Source organism: Carassius gibelio, chromosome B1, assembly GCF_023724105.1.
Source record: "Carassius gibelio isolate Cgi1373 ecotype wild population from Czech Republic chromosome B1, carGib1.2-hapl.c, whole genome shotgun sequence".
Classification (NCBI taxonomy): Eukaryota; Metazoa; Chordata; class Actinopteri; order Cypriniformes; family Cyprinidae; genus Carassius; species Carassius gibelio.
In genome coordinates, this window is record NC_068396.1 from 29,541,385 (window position 1) to 29,562,681 (window position 21,297).

At 34.8% G+C, this 21,297-nt stretch overlaps 2 protein-coding genes and 1 long non-coding RNA gene across 3 annotated transcripts; 2 read left to right on the plus strand and 1 right to left on the minus strand.

The window, feature by feature from the left end:
• Positions 1–6,024: 6,024 nt before the first annotated feature.
• Positions 6,025–7,370, minus strand: LOC127948988 (uncharacterized). Its single transcript, XR_008152223.1, has 4 exons — positions 7,262–7,370; positions 7,083–7,140; positions 6,463–6,878; positions 6,025–6,356 (listed from the first exon to the last, which is right to left on the minus strand). It is a non-coding gene; the product is annotated as an uncharacterized LOC127948988 (long non-coding RNA).
• Positions 7,371–10,637: 3,267 nt separating this feature from the next.
• Positions 10,638–15,470, plus strand: LOC127948989 (phosphatidylcholine:ceramide cholinephosphotransferase 2-like). The gene is made up of 5 exons (XM_052545882.1): positions 10,638–11,279; positions 12,545–12,662; positions 12,910–13,063; positions 13,251–13,417; positions 14,839–15,470. Exons 1-5 carry the CDS (start codon positions 10,852–10,854, stop codon positions 15,022–15,024), a joined length of 1,053 nt encoding a protein of 350 aa, XP_052401842.1. The 5' UTR covers positions 10,638–10,851; the 3' UTR covers positions 15,025–15,470.
• Positions 15,471–16,071: 601 nt separating this feature from the next.
• Positions 16,072–21,077, plus strand: LOC127948990 (cytochrome P450 2U1). Its single transcript, XM_052545884.1, has 5 exons — positions 16,072–16,591; positions 17,918–18,571; positions 18,664–18,825; positions 19,791–19,958; positions 20,066–21,077. The coding sequence occupies exons 1-5, from the start codon at positions 16,165–16,167 to the stop codon at positions 20,242–20,244; spliced, it is 1,590 nt and encodes a 529-aa protein (XP_052401844.1). The 5' UTR covers positions 16,072–16,164; the 3' UTR covers positions 20,245–21,077.
• The last annotated feature ends 220 nt before the right edge of the window (positions 21,078–21,297 follow it).

Consider the following 21,297-nt stretch of genomic DNA (forward strand, 5'->3'; position numbering starts at 1 on the left):
CTGGGTACGGCACCAGACTTCAGCCTTCGCCTCCCTCCGACTTCAGCAGGCTCCTTGAGCTCTTCTGGCACAAAGTGCCGACTACACACGCGTGTATGGTGAGATATAATAAAATTGTCTCTTTTTATATTTATTATCCATTTCTTTCGCTGTTGTACGTCTGAAGGGAAAGTATGAAAACTTATAACTGAGTTGAATTTCGCTGAGGACGAACACTGAGGGACACAACAGTGCTCAGCTGACGTTCCCTCACAGCGCTGAAATTTAAATGCCTTTTTCATTTCCGTTAACCTAAGTTATAACTTTATTTTCACGTAGATATTGAATAAATAATAAATTAAATAAATAAGTTCTAGTTCAAACTGTATCTATAAACCACTAGAGTCTCAAGGAGTTGGATTTGAAGGTGCCGCCCACTAACCTAAAAGTACCACAACATCAAATGACGTTCCACCGGAAGTTCACGGGCTGACTTATCTTTATGCGGAAGTTCCAAAGAACGCTCCGTGCATATAGTGGATTGGGTTATTTTTAACCCAGCCATTTTTAGAGTGTATCAGCTGACATTTAATAATAGAATAATGCCAACATTAGCGTAAATACTCAGTCCACATTATGCATTTAAGCCTTAATGAATATATAGTTATCATTTGAAAAACCTTTACACACAGAGATTAGGCTAGGTCTACATGTTTTTGTGGAGGAAAATGATTGAATCCACTGTAGATGTCTTCAATGTGTTCCATGCGCTCACTGATGGTGCGTCATTATTCACTCATTATTCTCATTATAAACATGGTCAAAACTTTTCCACACCTCAGAACTTTGCTTTAGTTGCTGGTGCAACCAAAACGTATTTTCGCCAGAGGCAAGCCTCCGTTGCATCTACTCAGCATCCATTTCACATCTTTCTCGCGCTAATCGAAACACATCACATGAACGTTCATTTACCTCACAAACTGGAGCGCAAGCCCGAGCCAGCGTAACATGATATAAAGTAAGCCATAACACAAGTTTTTTACATCTATATTTTTGTAATTGTTTAATTATTTTTAAATAAATCGATAATTATTTCAAAATCGATTCCCTATTTTCATTTTCGAAACTTTTTTTGGTTGGTCCGATCGATTGTGCAATCGATTTTCGAACGAAAAGTGACAGCCCTATGCGGATATGGAGTATGTTCTTAAAAAAAAAACATTCGATCGTTTGGAATATGTCTCCACAACCGCAGACATCTGGACTTGTAATAATAGAAGCTTCCTTGGAATGACACCCATGTAGTTAAGACATACTGTAGATACATTTAAAAAGACTACAGTTTTCATTGTTAGGCAAGTTTATGTTAAGAATGTTAAGTTATAGAAATGCATTGCATTTTTAATTCAAGTTGCTGTTTTCATATTTCTCTAATATTTTTCAGTCAATATTAAATTACGGAAAGAACTGAGTTTCACTTTGTTTGTAGTTTTTTTCCTTGTATGTTTAATAGGTTTTCAAAGTAACTTGAAAGTAAAGTAATTAGTAATCTGATTACTTTTTACATGCAGTAATCAGTAATGTAATCAAATTACAATTTTAGAGCAGTAATTAGTAATTTGTAGTGGATTACTTTTTTTGAGTAACTTACACAACACTGCAAATTATGAATTGAAGTTTTACATCTATGAAGTTATTTTTGATTCAAAACAACTGAATACCTGTGGCAGTGCGATTTGTAGTTGTTGAGAAAAGCCACAAATGTGTTTGAGTAAATTTGAAGTCACAGAGAGAAATGTTTTAAGACTTGCAAACCTGTAGCCTTTTTTCTCTTTCTCACAAACACAACACAACAGTTACACCTTCTCAAATTCTTCATTGCAGGTGCACAAATCCTATTCTACAAATCACACATTTAGAAACTCGTACGCCATTTCAGCCTCTGGATCTGATTCTGGATCATAAATATACGCTGAATCTGACTGTTAGTCATGGTTTGTTTTGTTTGGTTTTGTCCTCAGGGTAATGTCACAGCTTCCAAACGCTCTCAACGCAAAAGCCTACTGGCGCTCGTGATTCTTTAGCTCCGCCCACACGCCACGCCTCTTGCCGGTCGTGTTTTTCCGGGAAAAATCGGAACAGACTATCTTTCTCTTATGAATCTGATAAAACTAAAGACTTTTTGGAGTTATGAAGGATGCAGTACTACTCTATAGGTACTCAAGATTAACAGGATATTGAGTGAAAACTGAGCAATTCACCCCCCCCCCCCTTTAATAAAATCTAAATTAATGAGATAAAAAAAACTATTAATATTAAAGCATTAAAAATTATATATGATTCTTGAAATTAATTTAGTGTTTTAATATCAGGCATGCCAAATAAATGAAATTCTCTGATGTCTTAATTCCTGGAATTATGGTTGTAATTATATGCAGTTATTCAGACTGACAATATGCAAAATTGAAAATAATGAGAAGTGCTCTGTTCAACTCCCCAAGACACCTTTCCCTCTGTTAGAGACCTTTATCCAAAGAACTCCGAAAGCTTTCTGTCTTACCTCTGCATAACAGCAGACAACGGAGAGGACAATGAATGCACTGTTAAATGTAATTGCTGAGCTTACTAAAATGATTAAGTAAACTTAACTTATTTTATTAAGTTTGTTGATATTCCTTAGTTTAACTAAGTAATTCCAACTTTTTCCCCACACAAAGTGCTTAAACTCAACTTCTTCATTTAGCCTGCACAGAATCCTTGTTTTTCTGTCATTTGCGTCAACATCTGAAAATTAATGAAATGGTTCAGTGCCCATACAAAGACAGCGATTTTGAAATTTTGTTCTCTTTACGTAGATTATTGCTGAGTTCAACCGGATCACAAGCAAAAACCTCAAGCAAGAATTCTTCTCAGCCCTTGATAAACATACGTCTCGTTTTCTGGAAGTTTTCGATTCAAAGAAAGGCACAGCTGAAAAAAAGTCTGCAGTAAGTGTTGTTTTTTTAAACAATAGTGCATGTCCATTTTGTCAAGTTTAAAGTGTTCGATTTTCACTGTTGATCTTGATGTTGATTATTTTTGTTGATTATTCGTTAGAACATCACTGATGTCACTGCTCCACGGACAGCAGTTCTCTGTGGTCTTGCTGTCCTTCTTGGGGAAGACACTACAGACTTCTTCAAAACATGCTTTGTAAGTATTCTTCTTATTTAATATCTGTGCTACAAGAAAGATGTCCCAATTTTTGTGTCAGCATTACGTCTATTTAAGAGATCTTATGTAAAGTACATAGAAGATACATTTAAGTGCAAGTAAAATATACTTTGTTTTCCATAACATTTGATCAAATAAATCTTAAAATGTGGATGAAACTGTTTTCAAACAATAAAAATCTAATATAGAATAGTGTCTTGAATTTTTTTCAATCTAATTTCAATCAAACTACTCAGCGCAAAAAGGTCTCTCTATATAGCCATTCCTTACCTATGTCCCGTAGCATCCGTTCTGCACCCTATCGCTTCACTCTCTGCTGGAATAGACTGTTTCAGCTGTAACAACAAAAACAAACACCTTTCAATGACCAATAATTAGCATTAAATAATAAGTTAAACATTAAAAAGATAGGGAAAAGATCACATTTTTTTTTATAAATCTGTATAAATTTCATTGTCCTGATGAACACAAAGGAACATTTTGAGGAACGTTTGGAACCAAACCGATCATGGTAGGGATGTAACTGTTTTACTAAAGACATTGCTATTAAACGTTTTAATGATGCTTTTGCTGAAAAGGTCAAAATTATCACTGACAATTCCCACTGAAGCCCTGTTACAAATTTAAATGTTACTTCAAGAACTAGTAACAGCACCTTAAGCAGTTTACATTTTTTAAAGGAACATGCACTTGTTTGCGTTTGCAATATAAGAATGTATTTTAATATAGCTTTTCTTTCTTAGGTCTGTGATATAGTTGAACCTCAAGTATCGATGGGAATTCTCACTGTGATGCCAGAGGACAGCCCGATGTCTCCACAAGGTTTGCCATTGGAGGTCACTGATACAGCAATCATTTTGGAGGGTCTTATAGCAATGGATGGACTTTAGAATGTTCAACAAGATGTAATAACAAAGATTTAGTCTTGTGTCTATTGTTGCATTTTAGGTGTTATATCTAGGTTGATGGGTGACAAATCCCTATACACACCCTATCCCCCACAACAAAAATGTCTGTTTTAAGTGAAAGTGAAGTGACATTCAGCCAAGTATGGTGACCCATACTCAGAATTTGTGCTCTGCATTTAACACATCAGAAATGCACACACACAGAGCAGTGATTAATAAAAAAAGATAATCAGTTATCTGTGTGTTTACAGTAACACAAATGCTTTATTGTAGGGTTGAATTATTGGTTGTTTTAATCACTCACTTTCAACCCTTTTTGTTTTAAACATGCTTTAAAGAAGCAATTTTTGTACACTCTTACAATAAAATGAATGTTTTGACAACATAGTTAAATTTTTGCTTTACTCGTTTCTGTTAGTTTAGCTTACTTAAGAATGTGAGGCAATCGGTTTCCTTATATTTACAAGTAAAGTGAACACTAATAATAAGTTACCTCAAATAATGCTTTTGAGTCACCAGTACTTAATTGTACTTGATAATTAAGTTAAGTTTACAAATACTATTTAGTTTTGCCAACTTAAAATGAATACTATACTTTACTTATAAATTTAAGGCAATCGGTTTCCTCACTTTTTTAAGTTAACTCAACTTGTCACATTTTACAGTGTGGAGAGAGTGTCCTAATAATCTGCAGAAAGATATAAGTACCGAAGAAGATATATAAATGTGAAAACAATATAGAGTAGAAAGATATCAGATGTATTAGTGCACATATAAGGTCATGATGACTTACCATTATCAGGAAGTGATAGAAGAAAGGAGAGATGTGAGGATCTGCTGCACAGACAGAGAGAGAACTAAAGGACAACATTACAGAGGTCTGGAGAGAACCAGTGATTCACCCTCCCCCACACCCAACTCCCCAAACACACACACACACATGCACACACACATTTACTTAGCTATCTAAATGGGGACATTCCATGGATTTGTACTGTTTTTATACACAGCAAGTTATAAATACTAACATCAATCTACATGCACCCTAACCCCCCCCCCCCCTAACCCCCCCCCCCCATAAAGTATTTACTATTTTATGTTTATACTGTTTTTACAAATGATGAAGTCCCCAAAGGAGGTTGTAGGAGGTTTGTTAGATTTAGTTCACTTCTGAGTATAAAGTAGTTGGACCCCAAAAAAAGTTCACACAGAGACGGGCTATTCAGAGTCAGTAAAGCTTTATTGGCATGATTTATATGGATTACAATTGCCAACCCATTCAAATTCTGATATAACAGGTTAAATTAAGTATAATGGATGGAATAAAAACAGAAATTATATGTACATTTGAGTAACTTGGTCTTTCATTAAATTTCATAAACAAACATAATACTGCATTGTCATATTTAAAATTAATGATTCAAAGAAGAAAAAAACGGGGGGTGGGGGGATGGGGGGTCAGTCACCCTCTCTTTAAAGTTATTTATTTATGAGTTTATTTGTATAATTTTCAAAAATGTTCTAAAACATGTTTTTTCTTCTCTTTTTATTGTGCATTCCAATTCATCTCAGTCGAATCGCAGTCGGGTTATTTTGATTATGTAAAAATAATAATACAGCTAACTAACACCATAAAAACTTGATTACAATAAAAAACATGACTTTTGAAGATAAAAAAAACAGTTACCTTTTTTTGCAAATAAACTTTTTGTATATTCAAATACAAATACAAATACATTCTTTATTGTAATATATAATAATACTGTGACTTTTGGCTAGAGGTCTAATAATTGTGGAAGATATAAACGTATATATAAACTTGAATCTGTCCAATATAAGAATAGTTCGCCCATAATGTGAAAACATGGACATACAACACTAAGAAAAAAGAATAAAACAGAACACGAAAAAAATGTTATGCAGGAACTATTCGTTTAATATTTGTTATTTATGAAGCTCACCTTATTAGTGATGTATTGCAACAGCGCCCTCTTATGGCCCTCTATCTTGACCAATGAAAACAAACGGTGTTTGCACTTAGAACTCACTATAATGCGTTATTAAGACATTTCTTATTACTGAAACAAGACTAAAGTTCTTTGTTTAAGACTAGTCCATATATTTGTACAATACTGTACAATCTGAAGTGGATGGTTTCCTCTGTGGTGGGTGATCTGTAAAACACTCATAGTACACTGAGTTTACCCGCTCTTTGTAACTTTTATTTTTTTCTCTTTTCTTCATCTTTTCAGAGACCTAAAAATAAAGACAGAGCTAGAATGACCTTTTGACTTGGCATAAAGACACAGAGGTTTGAGGTTTGACAGCAAAACTGAGAAGTGTGAATCTGCTAAATTCATACCTCATTTAAAGATACATCCGCGTCTGTGACCTTTCAAAACATAACCAATAACCAATGAATAATCAATAATCAAGCTATCTGCATGTCTTTCTCTTTGTCAACACACTGCTGTTCTTTTTTATTTGCTAGAGCTATAATGTAGTTAAATAGGAAAATATTTTACCTCCTCTCCATTTGGTTGTGATTTTTGCCTGTGAAATTGGAAATAGGAACCATTTTTCATTTTATAATATTAAAGTGTTGCATGTTGATTAAGCCGAATGAAGGTTATGTTGGAAGATATAACTTACCTTTTGTTCTGCCAAATATAAAAAAAAACAAGCAGACACTGAATACCAGGAAAAAAACAAAACTCCAAAAGATGGAAAACACGACGAATAATGAAAAGTTGATTAGATTGAGTCTATCAGAAGTATCTAGAAAGAAAGAAAAAGAAATAAAGAATTTCTAATAATGTCTATTCTCCACATGTAGCTTTTTTTTCATCATTTTCATGCTATGACATTTATAAGAGCACTGAAAATGTTAAAGTTCAGAGTTAATGCAGTCATTTAATAAATGTCTGTCTTGTCTTCTGTCTCAGTTTAGTTCACAATGATATACATCAAGTGTCAGCTCACCCTCAGTTTGATTTAAACCCATTGTTATCCATTCATCTGCTGAATTCAAAATGACATCCTACAAAGTAGCATGAGATTAGTAAAAAAAAAATATTCTGCATTAATGTTTTCCTCTCATAAAAAAATAGTCTAAAACGCGTCTGCGGTGTAAATCTATGAAGACTGATATTAAAACTCACCGTCTGGTATCTGCTGCTTGCAGTAGCTGTTAATGCAGTGTGAGCGAGTTCTGCACGTCATGTTGCACTGCGGTTGGCTAAACTCACATTTCCTATCAGCAGCCTCACACTCTTTAAAATTTCACACCCTTTCAGAATTTTAATCAGAAAAGCTTTATAATAAACAAAACAAGACTTGAAAAGAAAATCCATAATGCTAAAACGTAAAAGTAACATCAAAGGGCTTTACTACTAAGTGTCACACCAAAAAAAATGGATTTGTTATAGTTGCAGTGAGCATCTTATCTTTATCATTTAATCAGTTAGCATCAGTATAGTTTTCACATGTCTGTCCATAATGGCATCTTTACCCACGCAAATTGTTCTCAGACTGCTTTGCTTTGTGTAAGTTTTGTAACAGAAATGTTTTAGTAGAAATACAATAATTCACCAAATGACCACAAGAGATCAGCAAAGAGTCTCAGCTTAACCTTGCAAAATGGACTGTTTTTTTTTATTAATGTTTTTTTTTTTTTGCAAAAACATGATTTACAGTAAAAATTAAAGTAAAAAAAAAAAAATAATACAATAATTACATCTATAAAAACAAATTGTTTTCTATATAATTTATATGCATATTAATTCATATGAATAGATTTCATGAGCGTAATGCATTTTCTACAAATTTAGAAATGTGGTTTAGTATATCTTATTTTTTTATGAGTTAGATGTGTTTGTGTGTGGGTAATCTGTATATGTAAATTCGCTTGTGTTGGAAAGAATGATTTTTCACGTTGTGATATCAATAAATACTGTCAGACAGACTTTTTGACCACACATGAACTTGTATTGGCTATATCCACAGATTTCAACTGACAGTCATTTCTGTAAAGGTGCGATAAAGGACTACAAGTTAGTCAAAAACAACTGTTTTTTTTCTTCTTCTTGTTAAAGAAATCATAAATGATGTGGGGAAAAAGGCAGAAGGCCGTCACACTTTCTTTTTTTTTTTTAGTTATTGCTTCGTGTGGATGTGGCCTTCTTGAGTAAATTTATTTTATTTAATTTTTTCACCATGGTATTCAAAGTTCCATCGCTGTGGTTAGCTCATTACATAACCGTTAGCTAAGGGTGAAAAAAAATGAAGGAAAAATAAAAAATAAATAATTCTTACTTTTGCTGTCACTGAAACGTTTAAATAAACAACTGGAGAGAGTAGGCTGTATATACTCGGTATGTACAAACAATGTGTGTCTCTTTCAAAAATCGTACTTTACCATGAAGTTTAGATATTCATTTAATGACAATTATGACAAACCTAATGTCCCTTTCTGGTATATTTCACTATATTTAACACTCAGCTTTCAAAGCCAACAATTAGTTTGTTAAATCATGTCAACATCATGTTTGTATTCAAGTCTGAATCAGCTAAATACATTAAAGCACATCAACTAAAGACATTGTTGAGCATAAGAACAGGTAGAAATAACTCTGTAAGGAAGCAAATGCCATTTTTTACAGTGGTTAAATTTAAACAGTAATTTCTAAAGATTGGTTTTGAACCCACATCCACAAATTTTACAAGAAGTCAGTATAGTATGCGATACTGTATTCACACTATTTATTTATCAAATGCTTCTTATGCAAACGACAAGTATGGAATACTACAAATTCGGTAAAGTATGCAAGTTCAAAAACACACATTCATGAGGGTGCCTGAAAGGGACAATATAATCAACTCAGCACAAGGAGAAAAGCTGTTCTCTCTCATCTCTTTAAGTGTGAGGCGGGGTCTTCTTGGTTATCCTGTCCTTTCCTTTGATGCTGAATTTAACCTCTGTACAAGCTGGGAGGGGGGAGGCTCAACAGGCCTTGCAACCATATCATTACCAATTTGTTTGCGAGCAGGCACTGCTGCTCCCTGGGAGAAAAATACAGGCTTGCTCTGGAAGCAGGAGTCCAGGCTGGAAATAGCACGGAGGCAGGCCAGGTCTCCACCACAAGCATCACCATTAGAGCACAGGGTGGAGACTAGGAAAACATGCCCCTCTGAATGTGGAGGGATGAAGAGAAGTTTCAGAGAGATGGTCACAGGAGGAGTGTAGGACCATATAGAGCTGCGGGACACAACAGGCAAGTGATTCTGAATTGCTTTTAGGATGCTTTGTTTGAAAAAAAAAAACTCTTTTAGTCTGTTTTGATCTGTTATTTAGTTACATCCACATAAAAAGTGAGTTATTGCAGATAATGCAATTGTTTCTCATGTTGCAACACAGTGAAGCAGTGTTGTGTCCAATCCAATGTTCATTCGGAGCAGATTTGTAATAAGAACTCATTTCCAATCGAATTATATTTCAGTCTAAATTGATTTGGAGGAAATCGATGCCTTCGTGTTGAGTGATTTGTACAATCCATCATTCTTCTTGTATGCGTCTGTCCTGAAGCTCTATTTGTAAATATTGTAAATGTATGAGATGCACTTTGGGTGTGATGGAGCTGAGATCTTCTCAGACCAGAAAGCTTTCGGATAAATCGGCTCTTGTTTCTGAAATGCTCTTGTTTCTGGGTTGAGAAGTCACTGCTGGACTAAGTCCTGATGCTTTTTTCCCTATGTGGCTTTTCTCTAGATGGCAGTTTGCACTTGTGTCAAATATTTTGGCTTTTAAATGGTATGCTTTGCTTTTGTTTAATCGCATTGAGCACTTACAAGAGGATCCGAGGGTGTTTCATATATAGATGAAAGATTTCTAGCCAAAACATTACAGGAAGAGAAAAATCATACCCATACTTTACTTTACCAATTGGGAAACTAAATAGCTTACCAGTTAAATGAAATGATAAATAATACTGAACATTTTGAATGCCCGTTTTTATGTTAAATTTTACATTGTGAATACATGTAGTTTATTGTGTTAGTTTTTACAGAAACTATTGATTTGCTGCATGCAATTGAATTTAAGTATTATAACAGTGTTATATCAGAAAGTTGGCCTTTCAAATGTAACCATTTTATCTATTTATTATTTTAATATATTTTAAAATGTAATTTATTCCTGTGATGCAAAGCTGAATTTTCAGCGTCAGTCTTTAGTGTCACATGATTCTTCAGAAATCATTTTAATGTGCTGATTTTCTGCTCAAGATACATTTCTTATTAATATCAATGTTGAAAACAGTTGTGCTGCTTAATATTTTTCTTTTATGAATAATTATTATAAATGTATATTTTTGTGACATAAATTACTTAACTGTGATTTTTGATCAGTTAAATATTCATTTAAAATTTAAAAGTACATAATAGAGTATGTGCATTTCTTTGGCATACTCTTGTTTTAATGTGAAGAAGCATGCCAATTATGTATAGCAGATTTGCTTTTAAATGTTTGCCCATGTGCCTGTGCCTGTTAGATGATGTAACACTTTTAATGGTCATATATGTCTATGTAATGTACTTCATCTAAGGTACTTCTGCTTTAATTTTTCTTTTATAAGACTGTTCCAGCCACGTCATATGAGAGCTGAAAACACTTTCATTATCGCAGCAGAGGAGAGTAACCTACAGTGCCTTACAGAAGAGAGTCTTGGCAAGAAGTGGGTAGTTGTGGGTACTCATGGCATCGTCAGACCACCAAGGAAACAAGGACCCCACAAACACAGATGGGACGCCGTCCCCTGGCACATCTTGCCCCGTCCACAGCCACGCTGCAGAAGAAGCGCAGCGCAACGGCTTGAGGAAAGCCCTGGTCAGACATCGAGACTACGTCAAAATTTCTGTACCTGAAGGAAAGGGCAATCGTTTGCCCTCAGAATGGTGGAAGACGTTCATCTCTTTGTTTTATGCCATTTTGAACCTGGTTTTGACCACGTTTATGATCACAGTGGTCCATGAGAGAGTACCACCCAAGGAGAGCAGCCCACCTCTGCCGGACAAGTTCTTTGACTATATAGACCGCGTGCAGTGGGCCTTTACAGTGACTGAGGTCAATGGAATGGTTCTGGTCTCTATATGGTCCATTCAATTGCTCTTTCACAGATACAAGTAAGAGGCATCACTCAACATTATACTGATGATATTGTAGCCTATCGATCAGCTCTCTTAGATTACATTTAATGGTGTGTGGGGTTAAGTTTAAGATGATATAGAGCAGGGTGAATGCAATAGTCTTAAGGGCAGTTAAAAAATGTATACTGCTGCATTGAGGAAATCAGTGTAATGAATATCACTCAAGACATTGTATGGCATGTTTCACAAAAATAGTACAAAATTATAGTTGAAAAAGTTGGATGGTCACTTGCAGTATGACCTTTATATGACCAATATTTCGGTTCTGTGTTCTGTTTACCGTATTACCTTACAGTTAAATAAATATATGTGTCCCTTGAGCACAAAACCAGTCTTAAGTCGCTGGGGTCTATTTTTAGCAATAGCTAAAAAAAACAAAACCATTGTATTAGTCAAAATTATTGATTTTTCTTTTATGCCAAAAATCATTAGGATATTAAGTAACGATCATGTTCCATGAAGATATTTAGTAAATTTCCTACCGTAAATATATCAAAACTTCATTTTTGATTAGTAATATGCTTTGCTAAGAATTAATTTGGACAACTTCAAAACCAATTTTTTTCAGGGGTTATTTCTTATTCTTTTCCACCCTCAGATTCCAGATTTTCAAATAGTTGTATCTTAGCCAAATATTGTCCAATCCTAATAAACCATACACCGATGGAAAGCTTATTTATTCAGACTTTTGATGTATAAATCTATAAATCTACATTTAAAAAAAAATTACACTTAAGACACTTAAGTTTTGTGGTCCAGGGTCACACACTAATATATACTGTATATATATATATATATATATGTTTATGTGTGTGCGAGTTGTGAAACTTAAATTTCCTATAAATTAGAAATAAATAAGTACATTTTACAAATATTAAATATTGTTCCATAATTTTTTGTAAAACTTTTGTAACTGATTTAAATGTTTGATCTTGTTGAACTGTCGTTTTAAAAATGAAATTTTCTAAATTGTAAATGGGATTATTTACTTGTTTTACAAAACCTTTTTTTTTTTTTACAAGAATAATAATAGATTGAACTAAATGATGGCAAGATGTGTGATTATTATCAAATCTAATATCTAACAGTTCTCATTGCAAAGAACATGTGATTTGTACCCTAGTTATTCTCTATTCATGGATAGAGCATTATAAAAAAGTATTTGTAAGGCTCAGCATTCTCAGCTTAACCCACATCTATTCAATGATGACAAAAAAAAACTTTTTTTTTTTTCCATATAGGGCTATTATAGCAAGACGATATTTCTTCCTCTTGGGCACATTGTACATGTATAGATGCGTAACCATGTACGTCACCACTCTACCTGTGCCTGGCATGCACATGGTCTGTGCACCAAAGGTAAAAATAATAATAATTGCAGTCCCTCTTTGTCATGATCTCCTCTGGATCTTCTATACCAACATAATTTCAGAAAATCAAAAGCATTTGGCTTTTAAATCTGTAATATCCTCTGCCATGCTCAAGACAAATATTGTAGCTTTTACAAGCCTTGGAATGATATTTCAATTCACAATTCTACTCAACTACTCATCTTTCCTCTTTCACTATCCTCTCTCGTATCTTCTGTCCTGCATCTGTCATTCAGCTCCACGGAGATTCCCAGGCAATGCTGCAGCGTGTTCTGCAGTTGCTCTCCGGCGGTGGATTATCAATCACCGGATCTCATCTGTTGTGCGGTGACTTCCTCTACAGCGGCCACACTGTCATACTCACGCTCACGTACCTCTTCCTCAAGGAGTGTATGTGACTTTCTCAGACAGCGACTTTATGTTAAGACACAAATAAAATGATTGTCTGCTAATTACAGACTTGAGGTCACTGTAAGCAATTTTAGATTCTGTTTATAGCCATTCAGAAGACACTCTGAATTTTTTTTGGCATGTTCATACAGCAACCCATTATTATTCACAACTTGTCTCTCTCTAGATTCTCCTCGTTCTTTCTGGTGGTACCATCTTCTGTGTTGGTTAACGGCTGCTGTGGGTGTCGTGTGTATCCTGGTGGCCCATGAGCACTACAGTGTGGACGTGGTGGTGGCCTATTTCATCACCACCCGACTGTTCTACTGGTATCACACTATGGCTAATCTGCAGGTACAGTACATATATCAGTAATATAAAATAATATAAACACTCAAATAAGGGTTTTATTAAAGGGATAGTTCACCCCCCACCCCCCACCCCCAAAAAAAAAAATTAAAATTCTGTTATTGATTATTTCCAATCCCATAAGACCTTCGTTCCTCTTTGAAACACAGATTATATTTGTATATATTTTTTTTTATTTTTTGATGAAATCCGAGAGCTTTCTTACCCTCATCACACTCCTGTGATGTAAAGCTGAATTTTCAGCATCACACAGTCATTAAGAAATCCTTCTAATATGCTGATTTGCTGTTTAGAAATGTTTATTGTCATTATCAGTTTTGAAAACAGTTGCTTAATTCTTTTGTGGAATCCGTTTGATGAATAGAATGTTCAAATGCATTTATTTGAAATAGAAAACTTTTCTAATATTATAGATGCCTTTATTGTCTCTTTTGATAAATGCATCATTGCTAAATAAAATTACACATTTCCTAAGGAAAAGAATCTTACTGACCCCAAACTTTTTTTGACCCCAAAGATTGCCTCAAAACTGTGAAACATAAGCTAAAATGCATTAAAACTGCACTTCATTGGGGTCTAAAAGTGTTGTTTTTATGATAAAATTTATCATTGCTTACATATTTTGATATATTTTCATTTTGCATATTGATCTATTTGACATACACACATCTGAAACCAAGGGAAGCTCTCAGCTCAATTTGCGATTTAGATTCAGGGTGTCATTAAACTCAAGGCACCAAAACGGCACTAAGCCTTTTACAGAGAGTGTTTACATGACTCAGAGCACACTGAGAATATCCAAATCCATTTGGCTGAGCTTTGGAGAAATGACTCCCTGATGATGGTAAAGTGCTGCACAATCGATTGAAGCCTATCTAGATATTTTAAACAGGAAGATTCCTTTCAAACGATCAAAACGCTTCATGTTTCTTTATACTGTTACAAGCAAATTATATCAGAACTGTCATGTCTCAGCAAGGATATTTATGGTGGTTAAAAAGCATCCACAAAATAATATTAATTAAAAAAAAAAAACCTGAAAAGCAGTGAGAGTTTGGGACTTTGGACTGCTGATACAAATGTCAGGAGAGATCTCTGCCTCAATCCTGTCTGTCTGGAAGTTACTCCATGGCTTCTGTCCTCAGTGATAACACTGGTTTTCATGGAATTGCTAAAATGCTTTGGATCTGAAATGTCATCACAATGCAACTAACCAAATTTCCCAGAACTGCTTTTTATCATGCAACTATAGTGCATTTATATCCTGTGCAACACCACTTCTGTTTTCAGAAAACCAGAAGTAGTCAGTCATGTGAACATAGATGACATTATTATTATTATTTTTTTTTTATTATTTGAATTGATTCGTAGAATGAAATTAATTCATATTATCCTATTTTCACCAGACTTTAAAGTGTTCTCCGAACAACTACCTCACTCACACCTGGTGGAACCCCGTGTTTAACTTGTTCGAGAGGAACGTCCAGACCCATGTGCCCTGTTCTTTCTGCTGGCCGATCACATGGCCGCCTGCCTGTCTGAAGAACCCCTGTAAGAAATATTCCATGGTGCAGAGCAGCCGGGAGGAGTGACGTTGTGAACTCATCACGATGCCAAGACCAACATGTGGAAATCATTTGTATTTCGTTTGTGGCTGTCCCAGTGTTTACACCATACCAAAGAACTAAAACTGTTTGGCTATTGTTGCTAATTAGATCTCTAATGACATTGGGCTAAACAGATCAAACTCAATAGTATTTGACAATTCATTGTTGATATTTTTACATTAATTTATATTAAGTCAATGTGGCCATTTAAATAAACACTTTTCTAAGTACTTGAAGGGCCAGCTGAAATTATGTTTGGATAATGAATCACTTTCTGTCAGAAGCGATTTATCAGTTTGTGCAAGCTTCTTAGTCATATTTCCCCTTGTCTGTTTATTAAATTGTCATCTAAAACATGTTTGTCATTTAAAAAGTGTTGTTTAACAGGGTTTCATTAATTGTATACACTATTTGATATTAGAAATGCACGCATTTTTTTTTTTTTTTTTTTTAAAGATGCATCCCAGCTGTTATTTCAGTTGTATATGTTTATTTTCTGTTTTAAAAATATAAAGACATTTAATGGAAATAAATGGTTTACAATAAATCCTAGTGCACATAGTGTTGCATTAATTAATGCATTACACTGAATATATGCGCAAAATGTCACAATATCTATTTAAATGTTTCTTTATTTATATGATTCTTAAGATTATTATTTAATAACTTTTAACCAGCATTAAATACGTTTATAAAACTGATAACGTTACTTAAATTAGAAATTAGACATATTTTGTTATAAACTTTAACTATAGTAACTAAAACTAAATATAAACCCTTAATAAACAGTTTTATAGTACCTCAATGATATATCGATGACGTTGATACAAACTGATGTCTTACAGATGACTGAAAGCCCATAATAACTCGGTTCATCTCTGGTGAAGCTTACACGCAGTATCTGCTTCCTCTTATTGGATCAGTTGGCCCCACCCATTATTTTACGTCATCGGTTGATTCACCAATCTCAACTCTCAGCGTGCTGCTCTCAGCCAATGAAAAATACAAAAACACACTACCCATGCTGCAGCACCAACAACACAGGAAGAGATGTGTTTGATCAGCAGATAAGAAGTATTGATCAGGAATAGCTATGCGTCAGTGGATTTGAGGAGTGCGCGAGTCATGGACGCTTCCCTGTCTTTGCTGTGGCAGTATGTGTTCTCGCCCGCAAACATTGTGGGTTTGATTGCATTCGTGCTTGTTTTCTGTGCGCTGCGACAGTATGCGTGGCATCAGACATACGCCAACATCCCTCCGGGTCCAAAGCCATGGCCTGTCGTGGGAAACTTCGGCGGTTTCCTTGTGCCTTCGTTTATTTTAAGACGACTTGCAAAGAATCGAAAGATGGCCTCGAATCCGCTGTCACCTCAGGCTGGACTCACGGAGATGTCCAAACTCTATGGGAACATATTCAGCATTTTTGTTGGGCCTCAGCTCATGGTCGTGCTGATGGGATATGACACTGTCCGGGACGCGATGGTAAACCATCCGGAGGTCTTCTCTGACAGACCTCATATACCTCTCGTAACGATTATCACCAAGAGGAAAGGTAAGATGAGAAGTCGTAGTTAATGATTCCTACATGCCATGATAATATATCAGATCAGATTCGAGCAGAATAGAATAGAATCGACTGTAGCATGAAAGACAGAACAGAAAAATACAGTATAGAAGACATGGACACAGAATAGAATAGATCAACAAATCAGTGCAGAATAGAACCGAGTATTATAATCGACTGAACAGAATAGAACAGTAGAAGACACCGACTGATTAGAATAGAATATATCTAAATAAAACAAATCAGAATGGAAAATAATAGACCAGAACCTAGAAAAACAGACTGGGGCAGAATAGAATAGACTTGTTTCGAATATAACAATATAAAACAGGACAGAATAGAACATTGTATAATTATAGACTAGAATAGAATAGAATATAAAATATACTATAAAATATAATGCAGAATAAAATATAAAACTGACTAATGTGGAATAGAACAGTATAGAAAAGTAGAAGAGTCTTACAACAAACAGAATAGAATTGAAAAATGGCAGCATGGAACAGAACATAGTATAATAGACTGGAGCAGGACAGAATATAACAAATAGAATTGAACAGAGTAGAACAGACTGACTGAGAATAGAATAAAACAAAATAAATCAAAGAATGGAAAAGAATAGCCTAAAACATAGTCAAATAGACTGGAGCCGAAAGGAAAATAATAATTTAGAATTGAACAGAATATAACAGCAGAAGATACGGATGCAGGATATAATAGAATAGAACATAAAACAGAGCAGAATGGAATACATTAGAACACAGTATAAAAGACTGGAGAAGAATAGAATTGAAGAGAATAAAACAGTTGAAGACTGATATAGAAAAGTTTGGAGGAGTATGTTAGACTGAAGCAAAACAGATTCAAACTGAACAGAATAGAACCATATAAAACCACACAGAATAAAATAGATTAGAATGATAGAATACAACAGAAAAGAATAGAACAGTAGAATAGATTGCAGCAGAATAGAATAATATAGTGCAATATATTATGATGCTGCAGAACTGAACTGAGCAGGACTTTGGAGAAATGAAAAACAAAATAATAAAGGAGAATAGAATTGAACGAAATGGAACAGATCACAAAAGATTCAACAGAATTGAATGTCTGAGCCTGGTTTCAGAAGTCCAAGTGCAAAGTACTTGATATAATTCCAAATATTGATAATTGTGGCTTGTAAAATAATGCTAATATAAAGGTATTTATTTATTTTACAATTGTTCAGTAAATTTTCTTTAAAAAAAGTTTGATTTTATCATTTCAGAATCTAAAAGCGAAGCATTGCGAGTTTGAACTGAATGTTGTTCGCAGGGATTGTGTTTGCACCGTATGGCCCCCTGTGGCGCACAAACCGTAAGTTCTGTCACAGCACTCTGCGCAGCTTTGGCTTTGGCAAGTTGAGTCTGGAGCCGTGCATCCATGAAGGCCTGACCATGATTAAAACAGAACTGCAGAGCCTCATCGAAAAAGCAGGGCCTTCTGGTATCGATCTGACTCCCCTCATCAGCAACGCTGTCTCCAACGTCATCTCCTCCATGAGTCTGGGTCAGCGTTTCCATCACCAGGACCAGGAGTTCCGCACCATGCTGGACCTCATGTCTCACGGGCTGGAGATTAGCGTCAACACATCCATTTTGCTGGTCAATGTCTTTCCCTGGTTATACTACCTGCCCTGCGGTGTTTTCAAAGAGCTGCGGCGCGCAGAGATCGACATCACAGCCTTCCTGAAGAAGATCATCGCGAGGCACAGGGCCACGCTGGATCCGGAGAATCCCAGGGATTTCATAGACATGTATCTGGTGGAGATGCTGGCCCAGCAAAAGAGCGAGAATTCAGAGCAGAGCTTGTTCTCAGAGGATGACCTCTTCTATATCATTGGAGACCTGTTTATTGCAGGCACTGATACTACCACAAACAGCTGTTTGTGGAGTATTCTCTATATGTCCATGTATCCTGATGTGCAAGGTATGTGCACCAGCACTGTAAAGTGTAATTTACAAATGTCTGTAGGTTTGGTTTCTGGTTATATATGAAATGTTAGTTTGCTGACCCCTCAGAGAAGGTTCAGCAGGAGATTGATGCGGTGGTGGGATCTGAGAGGGTCCCGTCTCTGACTGATAAGGGCAGTTTGCCGTACACAGAAGCCACCATTATGGAGGTGCTGAGGATGACTGTAGTGGTCCCTCTGTCTATACCCCACATGGCCTCGGAAACCACAGGTGAGGTCAGACAAAATACAGAAGCCATGCAGATTTTCTGCCTGATGCCTTTTTACTTCGTACCTGTTTAATCTCATGAATCTTTTTAGCTGTGTTACATCCACAAATTCATATAGTTGTACCTTTAATTTTATAATCATATATATATATAAATGCCCTCAAAAGTAAAATGTCTGGTTGCATTACAATAGTGAAAGAATGCTTAAAATCTACAAATAATATGCTTTATTTTCTATAAGCAAAAATGTATTTAAATATGAAAATATAAAAATACAGAATGTAATATGACAAATAAATATACTAAAAATATATATTACATAGACATATATTCTTTCCAGTCAGTACTGTTTTATTCTATTCTATTATGCCTTTATTCTTTTCTATTCTGTCAGCTTTTCTACTGTTCTGTTCTGTTCAATTCTAAATTATTCCATTCTGCTGATCTATTCTATTCTGTTTTATAATGTTTTATTTTGCTTTTCTATTCTGTTTAATTCTAAATAATTGTATTCTGCTCTAGTCTAATATATTGTTCTCATTATAAATAATACATAAAATATAAATACAGTACTATAAATATACATTTTATACATACTTGTAGATTTTTTCTTTCTTTTTTTTGTGACCTGAATAATTTTGTTTTTCAGATTTTTGATTTAGCTGAGAATATATATATATATATATATATATATATATACTTTGCCCAACTAAATGTATTTTAACTTTTCTTTCTTTGTTTTTTCAAAGTAAAAGTAAATTATTAATGAATAAAACTGAACCAGGCAAACTTTAACTTTACCATAATCCACCTATTGGCACTAAAATGTAGATAACAGTCAGACTTTAACCTGAATCTGTATTTTTTATATTAAATCCAAAGGTTATGCAAATATTATGACTGTACAAATACTTTGAGAGGACACACTTAAAAGCAGAATATTTCAGCTATATTTGTCTCTTCCTAGAGTTCCGAGGATACACTATTCCTAAAGGAACAGTTATCATCCCAAACCTCTGGTCAGTACACAGGGATCCCACCGTGTGGGAAAATCCTGATGATTTCAATCCAGGCAGATTTCTGGATGAACAGGGAAAACTTCTCAGGAAAGATTGTTTTATTCCATTTGGAATAGGTATGTTTGTAATCATGTAACCAGCAATTTAACATGTTCAGGCTTTATGTTAATAACTACTTTTCCGATGAGAACTTTGTTTAAATGATGTTTTGTATATCTGGCAGGTCGCAGGGTGTGCATGGGAGAGCAGCTGGCTAAGATGGAGCTGTTTCTGATGTTTACCAGCCTGATGCAGGCCTTCACGTTCAGGCTTCCTGAGGGAAAATCTGCTCCATCCATGCACGGACGCTTCGGTCTGACTCTGGCTCCATGCCCATTTACTGTCTGTGTGAACGCACGCTGAACAGCCTTTAAACAAAGAGGCATACCTCAAACAATCAGCACTGGGAAGCATATTGCATGTGTTGTCCATTTAAGAAAAACTTTCATTTGGACCATAAATGAAGTAAGGGCCTTTGTGGTTGCATGATCAAGCAAAAGGTCAGAGATTATTTTATGTAACATTTTTGAACAATTTCAAGAAACAAGAACACATACCGAAGTATTATGTCAGCATATTTCAGTTTTTATTACATTTATTTTAAAATATTCATTTCATAATCCATAAAACATCTTTTTTTTTCCTTTTTTTTTTTAAATGTGAAATGTTCCTGAACAATTTCAAGAAATGAGAAGATATGTCGAAGTATTAAATCAGCATATTTAAATTTTATTATGACATATATTTTAAAATATTAATTTTATAATCCGATAACTGAACTGTTGTTGTTTTTTCTCAAAATGATGGTTGGTTACTGTACTGTACTGTACTGTGAGACTGTTATTATTATTATTATCTTTTTAAGAATTATTGCAAAAAACTCTTTCAAATATGGTTTAGTACTATCATAAAAAACATGAATGGACCTGAAATGAGATCCTATGAGATACTGGGATAAAAAGCTCTCTTAAACAACACTTACTAATTTTAATGTATGATGTCATTTTGTGGTGGAAAACTAAAATTGAAATATTTTTGGAATAAAATGGCCAGTCTTGCTAAGGCTAATTTCATAGCTCGAATTCCATGTCCTATACACATGCTATTTCAAACTTTTTCTATCATTTGACAGAAAAAAATAAATAAATACTGCTTGACTGAAATGATGCACAATAAAATAACCTGCTGGAAACCAATATTTACCTTGATTTGTCTTCGCTCCCTTCACACATCATGTGTCATGTTAATTGCAAGCTCTTCACTCACTCTGTTGCTTCCTTAGTAAACAACGACACTAATTCTACACTAATCGATTATTTATAAACAGTGGTGTCAAAAGTACTGGCATTCATTACTCAAGTAGAAGTATAGATACTAGGGTTTAAAAAGACTTTTGTAGAAGTTGAAGTATCAACT

Coding starts and splice junctions, on each gene's coding strand:
- LOC127948989 (XM_052545882.1), top strand. CDS start 10,852: ATGGCATCGTCAGACCACCAAGGAAACAAGGACCCCACAAACACAGAT. Junction 11,280..12,544: donor TTGCTCTTTCACAGATACAA/GTAAGAGGCATC, acceptor TTTTCCATATAG/GGCTATTATAGCAAGACGAT. Junction 12,663..12,909: donor ACATGGTCTGTGCACCAAAG/GTAAAAATAATA, acceptor TCTGTCATTCAG/CTCCACGGAGATTCCCAGGC.
- LOC127948990 (XM_052545884.1), top strand. CDS start 16,165: ATGGACGCTTCCCTGTCTTTGCTGTGGCAGTATGTGTTCTCGCCCGCA. Junction 16,592..17,917: donor GATTATCACCAAGAGGAAAG/GTAAGATGAGAA, acceptor TGTTGTTCGCAG/GGATTGTGTTTGCACCGTAT. Junction 18,572..18,663: donor CATGTATCCTGATGTGCAAG/GTATGTGCACCA, acceptor CTGACCCCTCAG/AGAAGGTTCAGCAGGAGATT.